The sequence below is a fragment of the Stegodyphus dumicola genome, chromosome 9 (assembly GCF_044657685.1).
Source record: "Stegodyphus dumicola isolate Sdum_Otavi_A_Nest chromosome 9, ASM4465768v1".
NCBI classification, from domain to species: Eukaryota; Metazoa; Arthropoda; class Arachnida; order Araneae; family Eresidae; genus Stegodyphus; species Stegodyphus dumicola.
This window is the reverse complement of record NC_140776.1, coordinates 126,851,337-126,874,250: the sequence shown is the minus strand read 5'-3', so window position 1 is coordinate 126,874,250 and position 22,914 is coordinate 126,851,337. Positions and strand designations below refer to the sequence as shown.

General features: G+C 32.3%; 1 protein-coding gene across 1 annotated transcript in view; it reads right to left on the bottom strand.

The window, feature by feature from the left end:
- LOC118200108 (protein tyrosine phosphatase domain-containing protein 1-like) overlaps positions 1-22,914 on the bottom strand; it is a 195,273-nt gene that overhangs the window by 23,821 nt on the left and 148,538 nt on the right. The window contains exons 5-11 of the mRNA XM_085824076.1: positions 22,546-22,626; positions 20,219-20,334; positions 20,078-20,099; positions 13,582-13,776; positions 10,399-10,488; positions 10,206-10,308; positions 1,563-1,882 (exon numbers count right to left, since the gene is read on the bottom strand). Coding sequence (XP_085680202.1) covers positions 1,563-1,882; positions 10,206-10,308; positions 10,399-10,488; positions 13,582-13,776; positions 20,078-20,099; positions 20,219-20,334; positions 22,546-22,626 — 927 coding nt within the window. The remainder of the gene's footprint in view (positions 1-1,562; positions 1,883-10,205; positions 10,309-10,398; positions 10,489-13,581; positions 13,777-20,077; positions 20,100-20,218; positions 20,335-22,545; positions 22,627-22,914) is intronic.

Sequence of the window (22,914 nt, the reverse complement as noted above, 5' to 3'; positions counted from 1 at the left end):
CAAAGCAAAGCTGTGTACAAATAAATTTCAATTTGCTGACTATTCATTCGCTTATTCAATTATTTTACTCAGAAGATAATAACTCGCCACTTTATGATTTAGCCTTCATAATAGAGTTACTAAACATCGGTAGTATTACTTAAAAATATATAATTTAAAATTAAATGCATTGTTTAGAAACAACAAATAATATACACTAATTCATACTGCATTGAAAGTTTTATATCAAAAACAAAAGTTAACAAATTAAAAGTTTTTATGCATGTTAATTTATCCTCTTCTTAATTATTCCATCGCATTTTACATAAATTTACAAAACGCGCTTCGCTCTTGTATAAGAATGCATCATTCTTCGTTTTCTAAGAAAACAGTCTCATTAGAATTACCAATATGAATAATTTTAAGTTGATAGAACTCTGTAGAAATTCCTATAGAACTTTATATATAACTTCTATAGAAATGCTTCTCTATATAGTTCTGAAGAAATTTTATGAAGCTTTCAAAACAAAATTTCCTTGAAATGGTCTTTGCAAAATTATACAGAAATACTATAAAATTTTACAGAATGGTGTCCTACAGAAATCTGAAAGTTTTCTGAGCTTAATCAAAGGAAATATTGGATCCTGATGTACTATATCGGATATAGCAAAGGAAAAATAAACACGTCAAAAAATAATAAAGTATAAATATAACAAAAATCTATATAAAATAATTAACTAAATGGAAATTTTTGCTTTCTTTCCTCCCCCTTAACATTTAGCTTTTAAAGTTATATAACATTTTGTGCAAAGTTTTATAAAATATTGCTTATAGAATACAAAAATTAATTCATGCGAAAGCATAAGGTCAATTTAAATCACATAGTTAAAAGATTAAATTTAAATTCTCGAGAAATGGTTTCTTAATTTTAATTAAATATAAATATTATTTAAAAAATATGTATTTTTGTTTAAATGTCTTTTGAAATAAAACAATACTAAAATTTTTATTAAGAAAACAAAATTCACACCTATTACGAATATTTTCATCTTCTCACTCTCCATACCATAGACCACTTCTAAATTTAGTTAAAAAAATTTCCTTCAAAAATGAAAAATGAATACATTCTTTTTAATAACATTTTTAATTAATTTCTTTTTACATTTTGATGATTTTTATGATGCTATTAAAACTCTTGAAATCTTCTATAAAATGTTTTGTAGGAAATTTGTCTAGAATGCTTTAGAATTATATCCCCATTCTCTATAAACTGCATATAATACTTTCAATAGAATTTTATCAGTTGAACTACGTAGGATTCTATTTGTGGGACTTGTAGAAAATGTACGAAATTTTATAAAATTTCTGCACGACTCTCTACAGAATACCTCCACATATCTTTATAAAATCTGTATATATATGTCAACTGCAGCCATACCTAAGACGTTTTATAGAACTGTAAAGAATTCTAAAAAGGTTTAATACCGAATTTTCTTACAGAATTCCATACGACATTTCGCAAGACGTTTTCCCTAGTTTATCTAATTTACAATTATTATTTGAAAAGCAGAGCAACATTTTACCTATCTGGGGAGTCCCAGAAGGCTCGATCTTCGTCTCCGCGTTCCATATCGCCCGTTATACCATTAGGTGGAGACGGTGGAGCGCAGTGTCTCGGCTCTTCCAAGATTCCATTCATATAAGCCGTCTTGGGCAATTGCAGAGTCCACTTAGTGCTTTCCGCTAGTTTCTGAGATGGAAATTGGATTTTCAGCAACCGGCAGCGGGAAGAAAAAAAGCCAAGGAATCTGTTGGGATCATTGAAGAGTGCATCCATGTCGAGCGGCTTGGGCTGTGTTTCGTCCATCAAAGACAACAGACGCTCACAAAACAGGAATACGGGCTGGAGAGAAATCAGTAAGATGGGTAATGCATTTATTAATTATAATTATCTGACATTATTCATTTAAATATCACTGTAAATCTCGTAGTCGCTGTGGCTTCATTTACTAAGATAAAATACAGAGCAACCTAAGTTCATGAACTTAATTCGTTTCTGAAGGCCATCCCTCATCGGAAATATTTATGAACTGAAACTAGTTTCCTCATTCGAGTTAATGCAAAATGGATTAATCCGTTACTGGACAGTTGATGATTACGTATTTAAACTTTACAACAATACGTGGTGTCAAAACGAAAAATAACGGAAGCTGTTCAATTCAAAACAGAAATAAAGATAAAAATAATATTAAACAGATAAAATAGGAAAATATTTTATCGTATCTGTATGAAAAAGAGCGAAATGCACAAATGAAAAGGGCCAAGGAAGAGAGAAAAGAGATATGTTATTGTTTGGATGAGAAGTTCCTTTCCTTAAAAAAAACATCAAGTAACTGTCATTTTAGATCACGTATTCTGTGTTGTCTTCACTTTAAAATATTTAGAAAGTGGTACATGGGTCTGTCATTTAAAATATTTTTCTGCAGTTTGCTAGCTGATTTATCTAGGTGAATTCATTTAATGTAACTTGTACTGTATTTCAATGTGCACAGGTTTTGTGGATCGAAGAACTCGGTTAGCTTTCTTTTCGTTCCTTTTCCTCCAATGAAATTCCCTCGACATGTCTTAAGTACTTTGTTGTTGTTTCTGACGGTGTTTTGGTCCTATACTGTTGAACTGATTTTTTATTTTGGTTTTCTAGTATCTCCTCCACGTCTTCATTGTTAATTTCCAAGCGAATTGTTTTGCCTAGAAACACAATATCATGGATAATCTAAAACTTCTCTGTATAAAAGACCTCAAGATCTCTGTCTGTAACACAATCGGGTCATAATTTCCCCCAGGGAGAATTCTTAGACTTGTAAATGCCATGTTCTGTTAATGAAACTTAAGCACGCGAGCAAAATTAAGAAAATCTGCATATTATGTCGACTTTCTAAAGCAATGAACAATACTGAAATTTGGTATGAATATGCATTTATAACAGAGAAACAGACGTTCCATTCAGACGTTCCATTCTCAAGTCATTTTATGTATCCATGATTATTAGTAAAGCTTATATTGCAAGGATTTCCGAAATTCACATCGTGATATCGAATTGGAAAAAATCGTAATATAGAGTATGCTCCCCTCTCACAGTCAGAGAGGTCGCGCAGAGTGATGGCATATAGGATAGAAAAGAATTGAGGAGTCCATGTAGCAGTAGATTCCACTTCTGCAGCAAGGTAGTTTTCAATTCTGGAATGGTTCTCGGAGAGGGACAGCGAGATGAAATTGCCGTTCCAAAATCGTCTCTAACATGATATATAGGGTTAAGGTTAAAAGATCCGTCTTGTCAATACATGCGGAAAATATCCTCACTTTCCAGTTAATACGCCACCAGCTGTGCTCTATGTGAATTGGCGTTATCGTCCATTAATAGGAATCTTGGACCCTTGAAAAGCGGAAAAACAGGACTCAAACACCTCCTTTTTACACCTCATAGCAATCAAGGAGCTTTTCTCAAACACATGAAGGGTTGTGCAGCCGTCCATATAATCAAACTATTACACCTCTATCACCGTAATGATCCTTTTACCTGATGAGGGAGGAATGGTATCGTGTTCCAGGCACTCTCCAGATACAGATACACACAGAATCAGTGCCCAAACTGAATTTTGACTCATCTGGTAAAATGCACGGAGTTCCACTGAAGTCTGGTCTAGCACGGATGTTGTCTGCACGTGCAAAACTTGTTCTCTTGTGTGCTTCAGGGAGCGAGACGCAAACAGTAGGTCTGTTGGCATACGCCCTAATTAATAAAGCCTACGAGCAACTCTATACCGTGACATTCGGGTTCCAGTAGCGGAATACAGCTTATCTGAGAGCTGTGAAGCTATAGCAGTCGTGCGACGCCGCTCTGAAAGTTCCAAATAATTATCCTCATTTGAAGTAGTGGATCTTGTTCGACCTTGCCCAGGTCTTCTCGATATGGATCCAGTGTCCTGAAAATGTTTTCATAAATTTCAGACGACAATGGGCATTGCATTCAGCTTGTAGCCGCATGCGCTTGTGATTGGCCTGCCTTCAGCCTACCAACAATTCACCGTTTCATTCCGCAATTCATACGTTCGTGTCTACTCATTTTACCTGACACCTAAAACATTTACCCAACTTTTGTGAGAAATGGGGCCAATGCCGTGAAGGAATATGAACTTATAAATTACCAAACGCCCTACTGCGCTTATATCCCATCCACAGTTATGGCTCTGCAGGCACCCAAGTCTAAGCTTACGTATTTGACTCTGAATATCTGCTTAATTCTTCTGCAGCATAATTAATGCCTTTGCTTCAATATTTTTCATGAAAGTAAACATAAGCTGCAAATTCTCTTAATTTTGCACACGAGTGTTTTAAGGTAATATGTTTTAAGGTGATATATGAAGTTCTTAGGGGTTACTTCTGTAGAGGTTACACTAAAACACATCTGAAAATCATTTGTTGTCGACTTGAGTGTTCATAACTCGAGACACAATTTGTCATCTCAGACGTATTTTGTTCAGATAATTTATTCGTAATACGAGGCGTTCGTGAACCGAGGTTTTACTGTATAAATAGATTCAGTTTTGAATTATATTATACATCAATTTGTGGATTCAGTTTGCTAACATAACATAAAGCAGTGCACGACATCAAGAGGTACAAAACTCAAATCATAAAATGATATCGAACAGAAGCGAATTTTAATGTCAAAAGGCAAAAGACTACTTTTCTTCGCTCAAAAGAAGGCTCAAAATCATTTTTGAATTATTACTGCTACTCGAGTGGCGGTAATAAAATTTCTTTCCCTGTTTTTTCATTACTGGACCGTGGATCATGGTTTGACAGTTCATTATAATCCAAGAAATAGATAAATTCCATTCGCAGTAAAACCTTGCTATGAATAAATCGCTTTTGGTTGCTGGATTTTGAGAAAAAATAGTACAATTCGATTAAGACAGTCCCAAAAGACAGAACTTTTTCAGGATCCCCCCCAATGACCAGTTTCCTTGCTTTATTAGTGAAAACTGGATTTTGTGAAAAAATACTACAATTTTGAAGCTCCCTAAAATCTGGTACCTTACGTATGAGCGTTGGTTTCTTGCTTTATCGACAATTTACATACACTTTTTTCTGTTTTAGCAATGTAATCAGCTTTTATCTGACTAAAAAAACTTGAACGTATGAGGTAGAATGATAATTTTTACTTTGTGGTTTTTTTAACTGTAATAATAAAACAGAATTGGCTATTAAACATATTCCTGCAGGTTGTCTTAACATTTTAAGACAGCCTCCAAATGTTTAGCCATAACTAACGAACGTTGGCTACAAAATAGTGACAACATGTTCATTTGTAACATAATATGCATTCATAGAAGATAATAATTTACAATTCCTTCAAAGTATAGAATTATCATTTCAAAAATAAGTTACTGTTTCTTCTCCCATACTTGTATACTACTATGATACTTCCATCGCACAGTTAGAATATGCTTAATACAAACAGCAAAGTTTTTTCTAATGACGTCGGTAAATGGGCTTTCTCAATCCAACGGGTTGCCTTTCTTGAGTAAAAAATACTTTCTGTTTATTGATTGTTTTCAATTTTTCAAAGAGGATAAAGTATTTTTCGGAATTCTTTTTGTGAATGGAAGCACATTCGTGGCCAAAAATACCATGCAAGTACACTAGAATCCAAAAGAATATTGAAGAAAAGTCAGTTCTTCATGTTGTGAGATCTAAGGAATATTTTATGGTACCGCAGACTATTATTTTCTGCATGTTCATGATCTTCCTGCTTTTGGAGGAAAAAAGTAAAGAACACATCATAATGTATGATGCTGACTGTTCCCACCTGTTACCATCCTTCACGAAAATTTTTAACACAATGGGAATTATTCGGGCGTTGATTTCCCAAGGCATGGGACTTTAAGCTCTTCCTGAAACCAACTAATTATCCAGAAGGAAGCGTTTTCAAGAGACAGAAAATACCTTGCCAGGCAATACGATGCTTACATGTTGACATGTTGACATCACTCGAAACAGCTCTAATGATGGCATCCCATATATCTTGAACAAGTGACAGAAGGTTACAATTACAGGAGAAAATTGCACTGAAGGGATAAACTCTTATTTATACTCTGTAAAAGAATATTTTCTTGAGTAGGAAAATATTCCTGCTTTAGATTATTTTGCTTTGCCTAAATTCGGTATTTTAAAACCTTCCATATGGGCCCCGATCAGCAATGAAAGAGGTCCTTCGATATGGAGGCAAACTAACCGTAAAAGTTTAGATATTTGTGAATTTCTGCCTGACACCTTTAGACAAGATCAAGACGATCCTTCATCCTTCTCACATACGCCAGATTTGCAACACCTTCTAAAAACGCAGATTCCCTGGGGTTCAGCAAAACATACCATGCATGTACACGAGAATCCAAAAGAATATTGAAGAAAAGTCAGTTCTTCATGTTGTGAGATCTAAGGAATATTTTATGGTACCGCAGACTATTATTTTCTGCATGTTCATGATCTTCCTGCTTTTGGAGGAAAAAAGTAAAGAACACATCATAATGTATGATGCTGACTGTTCCCACCTGTTACCATCCTTCACGAAAATTTTTAACACAATGGGAATTATTCGGGTGTTGATTTCCCAAGGCATGGGACTTTAAGCTCTTCCTGAAACCAACTAATTATCCAGAAGGAAGCGTTTTCAAGAGACAGAAAATACCTTGCCAGGCAATACGATGCTTACATGTTGACATCACTCAAAACAGCTCTAATGATGGCATCCCATATATCTTGAACAAGTGACAGAAGGTTACAGTTACAGGAGAAAATTGCACTGAAGGGATAAACTCTTATTTATACTCTGTAAAAGAATATTTTCTTGAGTAGGAAAATATTCCTGCTTTAGATTATTTTGCTTTGCCTAAATTCGGTATTTTAAAACCTTCCATATGGGCCCCGATCAGCAATGAAAGAGGTCCTTCGATATGGAGGCAAACTAACCGTAAAAGTTTAGATATTTGTGAATTTCTGCCTGACACCTTTAGACAAGATCAAGACGATCCTTCATCCTTCTCACATACGCCAGATTTGCAACACCTTCTAAAAACGCAGATTCCCTGGGGTTCAGCAAAACATACCATGCATGTACACGAGAATCCAAAAGAATATTGAAGAAAAGTCAGTTCTTCATGTTGTGAGATCTAAGGAATATTTTATGGTACCGCAGACTATTATTTTCTGCATGTTCATGATCTTCCTGCTTTTGGAGGAAAAAAGTAAAGAACACATCATAATGTATGATGCTGACTGTTCCCACCTGTTACCATCCTTCACGAAAATTTTTAACACAATGGGAATTATTCGGGCGTTGATTTCCCAAGGCATGGGACTTTAAGCTCTTCCTGAAACCAACTAATTATCCAGAAGGAAGCGTTTTCAAGAGACAGAAAATACCTTGCCAGGCAATACGATGCTTACATGTTGACATCACTCAAAACAGCTCTAATGATGGCATCCCATATATCTTGAACAAATGACAGAAGGTTACAGTTACAGGAGAAAATTGCACTGAAGGGATAAACTCTTATTTATACTCTGTAAAAGAATATTTTCTTGAGTAGGAAAATATTCCTGCTTTAGATTATTTTGCTTTGCCTAAATTCGGTATTTTAAAACCTTCCATATGGGCCCCGATGAGCAATGAAAGAGGTCCTTCGATATGGAGGCAAACTAACCGTAAAAGTTTAGATATTTGTGAATTTCTGCCTGACACCTTTAGACAAGATCAAGACGATCCTTCATCCTTCTCACATACGCCAGATCTGCAACACCTTCTAAAAACGCAGATTCCCTGGGATTCAGCAAAACATACTGTTGTCATCAACAAGCATCCCGAAGTTTTCTAACGAGTCTAGTAATTTTTTAGCTTTGATTAAGATAAACTTTATACATCCTATTCACAAAAGTCTTTACTCATAAAAGCCTTTGGTTTTGTAACCGTTGGTCCTAGACATATACTACCAATGATAAATAGTTTCAAATGACACAAATATTCAAGTTTGGACATTCTGAAATTAAAAAAATTAATTTTGTAAAAATTACAAAATTTAACTTAATTAATTAATAATCACCTGGCTCTGATAGTTCTATTTAGGAAAATTTTATATTTATTATAAAAAGTAAAATACTAAATTTATCTCTCTAGTCTCACTTCTATTAAACAAAAAGTGATCGAAATATTTAAAGCTTAAGATCACAAGCAGAGGCCGTACACATAATAAAGAGCGAAATATTTGGAATTGTTTTCAGTTAAAAATAAAATATCAATTTCGACGAAAGGTTTGTGATATTGATAGATTAAACGCAGAAATGATAATTTCTGCGCAGAATTTCACGACATTTCACGACGTACATTTCACGACAGTTTCACGTACATTTCACGACAGTTTGCGCAGAAATTATCATTTCTGCGCAAACTGTCGTGAAATGTACTGACTAATATTCAAAAACATTTATTAAAAATAAATAAATCTTAGTCACAGAATCTTATAGAATTCATAGCAATTTTCTATATACTTCGTAGCAGTTTGGCGCATAGACAACACGTACGATTATTTACATAAATTAAAAATGAATGATATTTATTAATTTAATGGAGTTTTTACATGATTTTTACGTTATAATTCTAAAATAAAGAAACCTCAAGCGAGCGTTAATAATGTATTTTTAGCGTTTGAAAATTTGCAAATTCTTTCGGTGTACAACAACTTTTGTAACCAAGTTATAAATTAAATGTTATTTATTAGTAAATTATAAACGGATATCACTGAATTGTATTTAAGGAAAAAACAATCACCCTCGAATTATTGTGATTTATGTATTAACCGACTCCTCAAGGCAAGTCGAAAATGGTGTAAGAAAGGGCATATTCTGAAGATCTTGGACATTTTTTGTCATATATTTTCGTCAATATTTTTCGTGTTTATATATTTACTATATATAATGAGGGTAAAAAAAGTCTTTAAATATAAGGATCATAAGTCAATTGGATTTCGTAATTTTTACAAAATTATATTTTGTAAATAAAAAATTGCCAAAACATGAGTGTTTGCGTCATTTAAGAAATTTTTATGATTTGAAGTACAGGTCTACGACCAACGATGTCGTAAATAAAGGCCAAACAAAGGCTCCTTTACCCGGTGTACAAGCTGCTTATTTATCGTACTGATCCCGCTTTTGCTACATTATTTTTGAATATATTTTTTTCAATATTAGCCGCCTAAAATAGTTATCATGAAAAAGAAAAAAAAATTATATAATGATTTTAATGTATCCAGCTAGTGTCATTTCATAAAATATTTAATATTTCTAATTAGGCACCTCGCGATTTAAATGCATTCTTACTTAAATCAATCAGGTTAAAAAGTTTTAAAAAATGCATTAAGAATTACATTTATAGCTTTAAGTTTACCTGATTTGTTAATCAAAAAGAGACGGATTAAATTCAAAAGTTAAATATCTTACATTTTGCTGAATGGTGGTACACTCACGCATGGAAGATAAAAGTATTTTATTTGAGGCAGTGGCAACCGTTCAGTTGGTTAATTAAAAATTCATTCAATTTCCACCAAAAATGCAAAATAAATTTTAAAAAGCAAATTAAAAAATCTGATTTCTAGGTGTACATGTAAGGGTAAAGGATTACGGGTGGTAACTCTAGATACTAAAACGGTTTCTCCACAGCACCCCCCCCGAGGAACATGCCTACATACATACACACAGATTCCTCATATTTATTAATACAGATAGCAGGTAAAATATATTTTGTGAGTCTTAGAACACTCAAAATACTTTATAAACACGTTAATGATTCTTAATATGTTCTTCTTGCTCGAAATGTCTCTCAGGAAAGCTCCACTTTCGGAAACGTGGGAAGAACTTTTATTCTATGCGTACTCTTATATAAAACAGAAATTTGACTCTCATAATAACTTCATTGAAGAAGCCTGAGAGTGTTTCGTATGTTAGTCACTCGCATTTCGTTTTCTTCTGAACGTTCACGCATTTTGCTTATAATTTTAAAAGCTAAAAAACATATTTTTTAATTTTGGAGAATAGTAAGAAATTCTAACTATATAATTCAAGAAGAATAGACTTTAATGCGTATTTTTAACACTAAATATTCTCTGTTATACCTTAGGCACGTGTTTCAGAAGTCTTCCTTCAAATCCATGCAACATATACCTTTGTCGTCTCAAGTAGACATTCAAACTCATTCTGTAATTATCCCTTGTGATACTAGAAAAAAATAATGAATAACATGAATGCTTCGGAGGTAATACTAAATGAACAAATGATTTAGCAATCGAAGCTATAAATCAGCCTTACACATTAGCAAATACGATGAACATGGGAACAACGAACTGAGCAAATCCTTGGACACTTTCTACTTGACTTTTGGTCTGTACCGAACCTGGCCTGAAAAACAAAGAAATTTTTGTCATTATCGTGCACAGTTCAACGGAAGAGTCTCGGTATTGTTTTCACATTAAAATTTAATTTAATCCAAGATTATTTTCAACTTCAAGAAGTCATTGTTATTAATGAAATACGAAAAAAAAACTTGATTTTTATCCGGGTTAACACAGAATAAGAAAAGGAAAATCTGGATATATGATTCACAGATTCATGGTCAGTAATCTTTTAACTATTCTATAATAAAATTACCAGTAGTTCGGGGATTATTTAGCTTATAAACTGCAGGCTTTAAGCATTATCCTGATTATCTGCTTTAAATTCTGATCATTTAAAAGATAAATATTACTACTTACACATTGGGCTACTACTTACACTATGAGAGCACGTAAGGGGAAAGGCAATAATTCCTTTCAGTTAAATATATTGATTTTCTTAATGAATATTTGAATTGCAACATATTAACTTCTTTTATAATTCCATGAGCTGTTTTAAAATTTATAACCTAAATAAGGTTGTACTGGACGAAGCAATTTGTACTCTTGTCCCTCTGTAAAAATAATTTTTTGTATTAATCAAAAGCGTGATTAATAACCTGAAAAGGAATGATTGCGTTAAGACTCTTGAATTACCCAACCAAGTTTTAACTCTCAGATTTCAGTATTTTCTAACGGTAAGGGATGCATATTGATACCATCGTATCCGCAGTTCGTAACCGAGAAAAAGATCTTTTGAAATTTCAAAACGTTCGCCAGGTAATACTTACATAGCCAATGGGTAAATGTAAAAGACGGACTCTGAAACAAAATATTCAGTATTATGGAAGTATTTTCTCTTTTCTTACCATTTGCCTTCATGGTGTAACTGAAAGCACTTTCGATGAGCAATCCGAACGTCAAGAATGGATATCTTATTCGAATGCATAGCATTCAAAGGCAATCGAAGACATAGCTTATTTTTCTTCTTTCAGCTTCAAACAAACCTATGACTCAAACTCAATTCGCGCCGAAACTAAAGTGTGACGTATGTGTTTCGTTACCAGCAGGATATGATGGTTGGATCCCCCACTTCAATCGCTCTTTAAGTGGAGGACATTGCAATGAAATTTCTCACTACTTACAGCATGCCTTCGCGTTGTAACTGGAAGCATGTCCGGATAGCAGTCGGGAGGTCCGGAGTTCAAGTCTTGGTGACGTTATCACTGATATTTTCTGTTTCAAAAAACCTAACAGGTTCTGCAAAGAAAGCTCAGATTCTGTCAAAGTCTCCATTTACAAGGATTAAATTCAGATGGAATATTTCGACATACTAATATGTTTACACAACTGCTATTGTAACTGGAATCTAGAGTTAAATTTCTGCAGACCTAACAGACAAATAGCGAATTATCGCTACGTCTTAAACAACTTCCAAATACAGAAGAAGGTTTAAATGACCTTCTTTATTTCAGTCTGAAAGTGAACTTAAAGGCACAACTTGTGCTACAGATGAAATTTCCACCACTTGTGGACATTTTAAATTAACAGAAGAGATAATAAAATTCAAACGTCTATAACGTATTCTAAAATTACTAAAATTACACATTAAATAGAATAAGCTGGCTCAGATATTTTAATGGCGCGTGTTTAAAGCATCGGCTACCGAGAATGTCAAAGCCAGAATATAACTTTTAAACAGTGCTGTCGAAAATACTAACAGCAAGAAGTGATTGCCAGAAGCTCTTTGACCTTAAGATTCAGAATACTCACCTTAAATATACGCAAAGCTAATTTGTATTCTAGTGACGAATACGAAAAAGCGAATTTATAGTGAAAACTTAAATCATAATAATTGGTTAATTAACATAAGATGCTTTACATGGTTTCGTTACAATAGTTACCATAGTCTATTTTAAATATGATAATTAAGCTTCTTTTGACCATGATATATCTCATTGTAGTTTTTAAATCAGAAAAATATTTTTAAATTATCTATCTTCCATCGAATTAGTGTAAAATATCAAAAATAGCCAACCCAGCAGGGTATTTCTTCTAGAAATTCCCTTTCGATTCTGTTCCTATTTTTTCCAGGCCTCCTTACCAAATTCTGATTCGCTCCTTATGAACATCGGGAACATTTTTCTCTACTGGGATTCAAAGAGAGTGATCTCTGCCGGAACGAAACCAGAATTCATCATGAAGACCAGAGAAGAAAAACCTCCCAAGCTGAGTTCATATGGTTCTAAAGTTCAACATGCGAACTCAGCAACGAATGGGATAACCACTGTAATCCTAAAACTTTCAAATGTCATACACATCACTCGTAATGTAGACTATGTCAACCGCCCTTGTATGGCCATGTAACTTTTAAGATTCAAATATACTCCCGAGGCAGCCTGATGAGGCTCCAGGGAGTTATTACCACTAGATAGTGGAGGACGCGGGGCATATGCCTGTTTACCTATGTTAAACATCAGGCGCCCTCGTCCTCCGTCACCTGTATCAGCTTGGCGACAAAGATTTTAAACTCATAAGAAAGAATACAAATACAATTTTATCCTTTTCTGTTATCCTGTTTTTTATGTCTGGTTACTATTAATTCACTGACCTTTCACTTGCTTTATGATTTCATTTAATATTTATGATGCATTATTTTAAGTTAATAGATAATTCATCTATTTTCATTAATTTAACTTGATATGTTAATTTTACTATTTGTAGTATTGCATTTCGCCTAATTTTAACCACTCATTATTTATTATTTTACTTATTTACTTTGGATCACCGTTTCTGACATCGGCCTTCCATTTGGTTTAAGATCGTCTGATTTAAAAAATTAAGCTCTGGACGTATCTAGTAAAATTAGTTAAGTCCTGCGTTTCTAATATTTATTACTTTCTAGTTTTAACTGGGTTCCGACAAGATGCAGATTAATCTCGTTAATGGAGAACCGCCTGTAAATTCAATGTTTTCTTAGATATTGTATAATATTTTAATAAGTTTTATAAAAATAACATATAGTAAAATTTTACGAATTTGTACTAGAAAATGAACAACAAATAAACATTTTACAAATTTATTCAACAAACAAACACAACATTTGAACAAAATTTCTCACCTTTTACTCCTGACATAGGCAACCGCATCGGTGGGTTTGCATCGCATCGTGTAAACCAAGTAACAAGCCACGAGGACCCCTGCTCGGCCAAGACCCGCATGGCTGTGAATGGCGACTTTGCCTTCGGTTAAAGCAAAAGTCAATACTTTAACCATGTCCAGTAAGACTGTTTTTGGCACTGATCCGTAATCCTTCCTGGTAGAAGAAGAATTTTTTTAAAGATACTAATTTAAAAAGTATGTAGTTTAGAATTATTCGTTCTTGCTGTAGGCTTGCATATTTATTTCTAAAGAGTATGCATTAAGGTCCTATGAAGTAGTTTTTCAAGAGCTAGAAGGTTAAGTACTTCTTAAGATTGTGAAAGACAGATTATTAAAAGCAATAGGAAACTATCAAGAACATCAAAAAGGATAATTCATACATTTTAAAATGTTCTTTAACAGACCTATTTAAGTGTCTCTTTTGGTACAAGTAAATTACTGAAAACCTAAAACTTTTCTGGGATGCAGTGCTTGGAAATCGGCAGATACATCGGCATATTGTATCCAGATTAATGCTTATTACTTGATTCATTATTTTGGTTAATTAGCTTAGATGATCAGTTCATTATTGTCTAGGACAATGGTTTCAGTTCAGACTGCTTGTGAGACGAATGTAGGAATCGAAAACAAATGAAACATAACGGGCCCTATTTTGTTTTAACAAAGTAAAAAGTTTTTTTAACAGAATAAATTATAAATTTTATTTACTAAATATTTATCAAAACGTACATAATTAGTAATAATACTGATGCAAAGGACAAAATTCAAATTTACATGTTTTTTCTATCTAAAATTTAAAGGTTGGTTTCTACAAAAATTTCTGTTGGTTTTACTTTGCAATTCCCAGCTAAATTTTCAATCTGACATTTATTTCAAATCATTCTAAAAATTTACCCTAATTTATTTACTTTTAACTTAAAGTAAAATATTACGAAACCTTTTTACATGAAACAAAATATGAGAATAAACAGCGAGATCTTAGTGTTTTTCTTTTATTAAATATTTCTTCAACACATGCAGAAAAATACTTATATTTTGTAAGTAAATAATTATTAACTTCTTACTTCAAGTTTCACTTACAGCATCTAACAGCGTCTCAATTTTTACGAAGTGCGTAACCTTGCAGAAAAATTAGTCGCACATGAATGTACTATCAACAAGGCGCTTATTTTTATTGAAAACAAAAATCGTTTCTTAGAATATTTATTTTTAAACAGGTGAGAATAAAATCAATCAAATTTGTATCTTCAAATCTGTGAATAAGATTTACATCAGAGTGTAAATTAATACGCTCCATTTGTAATTTTTCTGGGACGATATTCATTAATGATAATGAAAATGATGTAAGATTGGAGTCCATATCATTGAAAGCTTAAACACTTTCTTCAAATCCTGATAATAATGTTGATTCATTTACAGGAAATTCATTTACGGCTGTGTAAAATTGCTTTGGTGACCAGATGCGGTGTTCAAAATTATCATAAATTATATCTCAGATTCTCAACTGAAGGATTTTCTCCGCATCACCAAGAAGAGTAGAATGTCAAAAATCTCAGTTTCAGAGATAATTTCAAAACTCTGAAACTGAAACCATTCAGATTAGTAATTTCAAACTTTAAAAAAAGGAATTTCAAACTTCACAGGAAGTTCTGTTTATTAATTAAAGTACACTGGGCTATCTGCCCAAGGGGAAGGATGCATTTGTGGAGGTTTGTTTTAAGGGAAACTGTTTCGTTTACACGTTGCACATGGGGAAAACGCCCATGCAGCTAGCCCGCTAGCCGGGATTCGAACCCTGGTCCGAAGTACCAGTGTTTAGCGGCTTTACAGCTCGATCGTTAGTGGATAGGCATCATAGGTAAAGCTGGCTAATGAGTGCTGTACTCGCCGATCAAAAATCGCTGAAAACTTTATTATAGCTTTCACGTAAAATGCATCGAAACCACTGGAAAATTTATTTATTAAATGTAATAATGCATATTTTTTACATTAATTAATTTATAAAAATATATATAGTTTTTAATAAACACTTAATTTATATCTACATTTATAATACCATTAGTCAGCATATTTTTCAACTATTCAGTATATAATATTTTCAACTGTTGAGTGTAAAATATTTTAAGCTATTAGCATACTACAATTTTAAGCTATTAGAGTACTACGTTTTAAACTATTAGCGGACCCTCAACAGTCTACCTGGCCTTTACTTTTGCAACACAAGCTGTGGATATATACTTCCAAATACAAAAAATGTTTTAAATCACACAAATATTCATGTTTTGCATTTTTAAATTTAAAATAATTAATTTTATAAAATTTCAGACTGTCTTTTGATTTTACTTGCATTTAGAAACATTTTATGCTCCTTATAGAAAATAAAATGCAAAAAAGTGAGACTCCAGTATAAGATTAGATTCATTGGCATAATTTTTAACATAAATTTAATTTTTATTCGCATAAATTTAAAATGAAAAATACTTCAAATTTAATTATTTTTATATAGCTAGATTGATAATATAACTAAATTATGATTCTTAAGTAATAAAAATTCGTGCAAATATTAATAACGCCTTTTTAACGTTCGAAAACTTATAGTTTTAATTTAGAAGTCAAACAACAAAAATCAGCGTTATATTTTCAAATTTTCAAAAAATAAAAAAAAAAAAAAAAAATTACGCTCTTGTAGCTGAGGATGATGGTTTGGTAAAACCATCAAAACTAGCCCTGTGAAAATTTGAAAATATAACGCTGATTTTTGTTGTTTGATTTCTAATTTAATATTCGTTCGGCGCGTTACTATATTTTAACTTATAGCTTAATTGTGCGAAAATTCTTTTGGTATATTAATTGCAACAAAACTACAAATTTAAGAAATGTTACACACTAGTGTATCACAAAAGAATATCATCGAATGGCATTTAAGGGAAAAAATGAACTTCCCATTTTTCTAGTTATTTTATTAACTGATTCCTCAAAGCAAATTTGAAACAACGTCAAATATCTCGAATTTTTAATTTTAAATTAAATATCGCAGTGAGGGTAATTAAATATCTCGGTAAATCTTGCCGTGCAACAGTCAAATATTTTGTGTTTTAACTTCTAGAATGAGTAAAAGTTTTTTTAAATATGAGAAAGGAGAGAATGTTTAAATAATTATTTTCGTAATTTTTATAAAACGGACATTTTCGAATTTAAAAATACCAAATCATGAATATTTGCATCTTTTAAAACAATATTGTATCTGGATGCATCTTTCTATTGTCAATGGTTGCAACAATAACGGCGGGTTTTAACTTAACACAAAGTATATTTTTCAATTATTTAGTGTAAAGTATTTTCAGTTTTTCTGCTTCAAAAAATATAACTTACTTTGAATGTCTAATGCCCATAACTTTATTTGATTTGAATTTATTGATTTCTAAAAAGTCATAGTTATTGTTTAAATTTTGTGTATGGATGGATAAAAATAAACTCTCATAGACTAAAACGGCTAAATCTTTCTAAGTTTTATCTACAGTGGATGTATGGATCACTGCATATATGCTTTCTCGAATTGCGTTAAAAATCTGTCTGCTCATTAAATTACGTCACATGATCATTTTCTGCTCTTACTAGAATAAAAAATCTGATGTATACACCACATGACTTCCTTGTACGGAATATTAAATTATACGCAATTTTTCTTGCATTTCCTTTAAACATATTGGATTTAATTAAATATACTTCGCCCACAGCGCATAAACCACAAGAGAATAAACACATTAATTAAAATTCACTCTATTTGTTTACCATAGCGACACTCTGGCGCTAGGTTCACTTAATAGTATTATATTTCGTTCGTATTATAACTCAGAATGCACAAAATTTATATCATTTCAATAATTATCTAATCGTTGCTACATGTTCTATTCAAATACTATAATAAAGCTAGAACGATGTATAAAAGAAATTAAGAAAACAAAACAAAAAAGAAAGTTTTTCACAGACGATTCAGTATTTCTCATTCAATTAATTCAGTTCTCACTTCGCCACAAGATAAAAATACATAAAAACTCAAAATATCCGTATTAAAAATTAAATTACTAATTATTAAAAATTAAAGTATTAAAATTTAAGTAAATCTTAAACATTTATTTCCTCGAAAAAATTCCAGAAAGGTTTAAGCATGATTTAATTCGCAATAATAAATGAAGGCGTTATTTTTGTTGTTGCGTAAGCTTAGTCTCTCTAGATTGACAACAAATCTACTATTATGCTGTTTCAAATGTAAACATGTTATTTAAAACTTAACCGCACTTAAACAGCTTTTAAATTGTTGATAATTGTACAAATATTGTTTGCAGATTTACTAAAGGCATAAAAACCTTAACCGGAAGATAAGAACAACATAATTCAATCATTTTTAAAGCAAAAAATGCACAATTCACAATTTATCTGTAAGCATATAAGAGTAAAGAAACTGAGATCACTGAGCCGGATAGGAGAATGAATATATATATAAATATATTTATATACGTTTGGTGCGGCCGATTGCAACCAAATACGAGGTGCACATCTACATATTATAGCAGTTCTATATACAAAAGTCCAACGTTCTGAGGCTAATCGTTTTTGAGTTATGTGAGATACGTACATACGTTCGTACAGACGCCACGAAAATTTCTCTTCAGAATTCATTTTAAAGCAGTTTTATAATTTTTTTGGAGGAAAAGTCTTCTATTCTGTCCTTACGTACAGATATCACGCAAAAACATCGTTAAATTGCATTCGATAGCAATTAAAATGGATATTTTCGTTAAAATATGCTGCCTGAAACTTTTCGAGATTACAATACTTCCTTTTTACTTCGTACAAGGAAGTAAAAATCTGATGTGGATACCACTTGACTTCCTTGTAGGGCCTATTAAATAATAAACATTTTTGCTTCACTTGATTCAAACTTATTTCCTCTAATTACTCTTAACACATCTCTCGAGGCAAGTTGAAATGACACAAAAAGTTCAAAGTTTGAAATTAAATATCCCAGTAAATTTTTGTCGTACGGGAGTCAAACTTCTAATGATTTTATTTATTCATAACAAGGATAAAACTTTCCCAAATGTGAGTATAGGAATCGGAAACTTCATTAAAAGTTAGATTTCATTATTTGTCCAACACTAATTTTTGTTTTTTAAGTTTGACAGTGCCCAAACGTGAATATCGTCTCCATTTAAAAGACTTCTGTAACTGAATATATGACTACAACGAACCATTGCGAAAATAAAGGCCGGATAAAAACTTTTAAGCCGGGTAAAGAGAGTGGGTATATTACGTATATAACTTTTGGTACTGCGGGATTGCGCAACTACATGTTATAGCAGTTATATATACAAAGTTTCAACGTTCATGAAAAACATTGATCTTGAACTTATTTTAAATCCATTTCACAATCCTTTTAAAAAGAATGCTTACATTCTTCCGTATGTGCAGACGTCACACAAGAAGATATTTAAGCTGAATTCAGGAACTTTCAAAATGGATATTTTTGTTGAAATATGATATCTGAATGTTTTCGCGTTTACTATACTTCATGCAAGGAAGTATGAAAAATACTGTTTAGTTTTAGCCCATTGTCGTCATGGGCAGGAGAACATGCCACGTAGAGTATAATACAGAGAAGCTCAATATTGATAACGGGTAGGTACAGAATATATTTTACAGAACTGAATTACTCCGTGGTATAATCTAAAGGGAGGGAAGAACGCAACGTGTACTGTCACAGGAATGGCTTCGGAGGGTGTAATGACTGTAGAAACTTTTATGTATTTCAGACAGATTTCTGGCTACATTAGCTTATCAGGATGAAGACCCTAATAAGTATATAACAACAAGGACTAATATTCAGCGGGTAACAGTCAATGATTGACAGTCATTCATTAGTAACCACTGCATCATTAGTGTCTGATAATATAACGTCAGAGTGGAGAAGAAGCTTAAAGATGTTTTCATATTAAAATTTACTCTCGCAGTTATTTTCAACAACTTTTTGTTGTAAACTGTATAGCTTTTCAGAAAGAGTTTAATTTTTCAAAAATACAAAATGCACAAAATAACGTAAAATACGATAAATTATTGCATTTTTTATTCCAGGCTGAATTTCAAGATGCAGTCTTCCTTAGAAACAAAAAACTTAATTTTATTAAATTTTTTATGAGTGATACTATTACGATTACATTAAATTAATTAATAGCGATTCTCTTTTTTTTTCTAAATTTTAAACTGAAAACTAAAATTTGATTAACAGCTATCTTGACATTCATTTCTAATCTTGATAAGTGGTTATTTCGTAGATAAGTAGTTACTGCAATGTATATATAATCGGTAAATACTGAAAAATGAAAAAGTATAATTCTATAAGCATATTTTATTATGTTCTACACTTATACAATGTAATATAGAAACCATAAACTTACCAATCAAAATTATAGTAAAAGACTGCATGTAAAATAAAAAAGAAATATACTATAAAAATTATTAAAGCGGCTTTATTTATAACAACAACACAAGCACTGAATAGAATGATTAACACGATTAATAAAGAAAAAAGCTCGTACTTTTATTTTCCATGAAAACTTGAGGATCATACGTGAACCCCGATCGATCGAGCGGCACACCACAAGAATTGTGCTCCCCTCGTTGCTGTAAGTTGATCAGGGACTTGATACCGATGCTATAAAATTCATTTATCTCGTTAGAATGCAAAGAAGTGTATTCTAGTTTCATTATAAGCTAAACAAAAAGGAATATAATTCATTACATTTATATTATTTCATGCCCAGAATGTTAAAAATATACTTATAGGATATGTTCAATGAAATATTGATCTTAAACTAGAAGTTTTATTTTAATTAATATTTCTTATACTAAATCTCTCATGCTTTTCTACATTCTTATAACTCCCTCAAAAATGAAAATTAATAAAGTTTAATTAACGAAGGAGAAGTATGACTCGCCAAGTACTATTATAATGAGCGAGGATGTGGTCAAACGAGTTATATTTATATATTGGCAACTGAACTAGTGATTCTGTAGCTTTCATATTTCACCTACCGTTCTAGCTATCCTGGCTTTCGGTAAGTTCTGATTTTTGCTACAGTTTGTATTTTTTAAATAAGCACTTCAAGGCCGTTGCCATCCTCCACCATTTGAGATCATAATGCATGTCGCCATTACCTCACAGCATTTATTTCTCCATCTCATGTGAGGCTATGGTTCAAGTCAATCTTCATTCATACTCTTTTCATGAAGCGAAACACGTTAAATTCAAATGGACTGCAGCATAAAATTCAACGTCATTCAGACCATCTGCCACAGTTGTCGTTCCCATGGGTACGAGACAAGTCGGGAGATGAAAATGACAATGAAGTTTTTATTTAAAAGTACCAGACCATAGTACGGTAGATGAGTTTGAAATATCCAGCACGTAAGTGAAAACATAAAATTGGGTTGTTTTTATCTTCAGACAGTGCAATATAACAAAAAGTGTTTCTAACATAGATATTTCCAAATGCTTTAGCCTGAGGGCCGCAGTAACTCCTCCACTAAGTCTAAAGGGCCGCTCCCACTGGAGTTTATCTGAGCTAACGAACACCATTGTCGTATCCGACTTATCTCCTATCGCACACATGCATTTTTGAAATCCCATACTGACATATTATGTAACTGACTTTCATCATAACTAGCAGATAGACATCCAAAAAATTGATTGCACGCTATACATGAAAATGTTAACAACTGTTTAAGAATAAATGGAAGCAATACAATATATAATTTTCACTAAAACAATATCAGACTAACAAATGTGAAAAAAAGTAATTTGATCATTAACTAAGTAGTTTTTATAGAGGTAACCTCATGCAGTTAACTTATCTTTCTTTTTCTAAGCATTTGTAGACTGTATTATTCCTAAAGAATTATATGTAAAATATTATAAAAATGGTTAGCTTATTAACGGCCTTTGTTAATTAACTACGCAAATTTAAAATTATATTTACTCCTATAAGCATTAATTTTCTACTCATTTTCGATTTTTAAATGCTTAAATTTAGAAGTAAAGGAATTCCTCTTTCCTTCTTGCTCTCCCAATCATTGTATGAACATGCATTTACAACTTTTAAAACCTGAAAATTCACGTGTGCGATGTTATCGTCATGCGATGATTTCTAGGTACTTTATTTTTTACCAAGATATTTTCGAAGATGATGCTTTTAAACTGCTAAGATTTTGAACCGCTGTTTTTTCGACCACGATATTTTGTACCACGATGTTTTAGAGCTACGATGTTTCCCCCCATGATGTTTTATACCATGAAGCTTTCGCCTTGCGTTGTTTTCTTTGCGACGTTTTCTTCCGCAGTGTTTTTGCCGCGCTGTTTTCGGCGAACAATGAATTATTAGCTTTACATTTCTAAGCGGCCAAACCGTATATATAGGTTCAAAAATATTGTCATGATATCGTTAAGTACGCAGACATTCACCTCGAAATTTGCCCTCACAGTTAAGGTAGTATGCATATAATATATATAGGGAAAACAAAGAACCAAGAGGAAGCTTTATTTTGGAATATTTCGGCCAAGAATACTTCGGTTAAGGAAATGCCGTATACACACGTTGCTTTTTGGGGGGAAGGAGAGTGAGTTCAGGATTTCGAGGTCAAACCCCAAGATGCTTAGAGGGTTTTAAGAGGCTTTAGTTACTCATCAGTTAACGAATCTACATATTGCATGAATGTGAGTCCAAATACCATACTTAAAATATTTAGAGCAAGAATTATCACTTTGTCACACCTTAAAGTACTTTAATATAAATAAACATAAAAAATACTATTTATGATAAAACAAATATTAACAAGACATAATGTAAAATAGATTTATTTTACTTACTCACGAAACTGTTTGATGATTTTGTACTTCTCGATGATTTCAGTGGAAGGTCGAGCCATCGTCACAATATCGTCTGTGATCCTGCATAAAGGAATGTTCAATAAAGAGTTATTAGATGTTAACTACCATATCTGCTGAAGAAACTGAAACGTAAATAGCAATTGCATTTACCTCTTTGCATTCATTTTCATTTGAAGAAAAGGAAGCTAATATCAATGACGGTGTTCTAATCCGTGTACTGATACGTACACAAGAGTGTGTGGTTATTTTTAATACGCTCTTATATATTTTAGATAGAGAGATAGGTATGCAATATTCTAAGGATGATTCTCAACTGGGATCTGGCATTTTATATGAAGTACCTGTTGC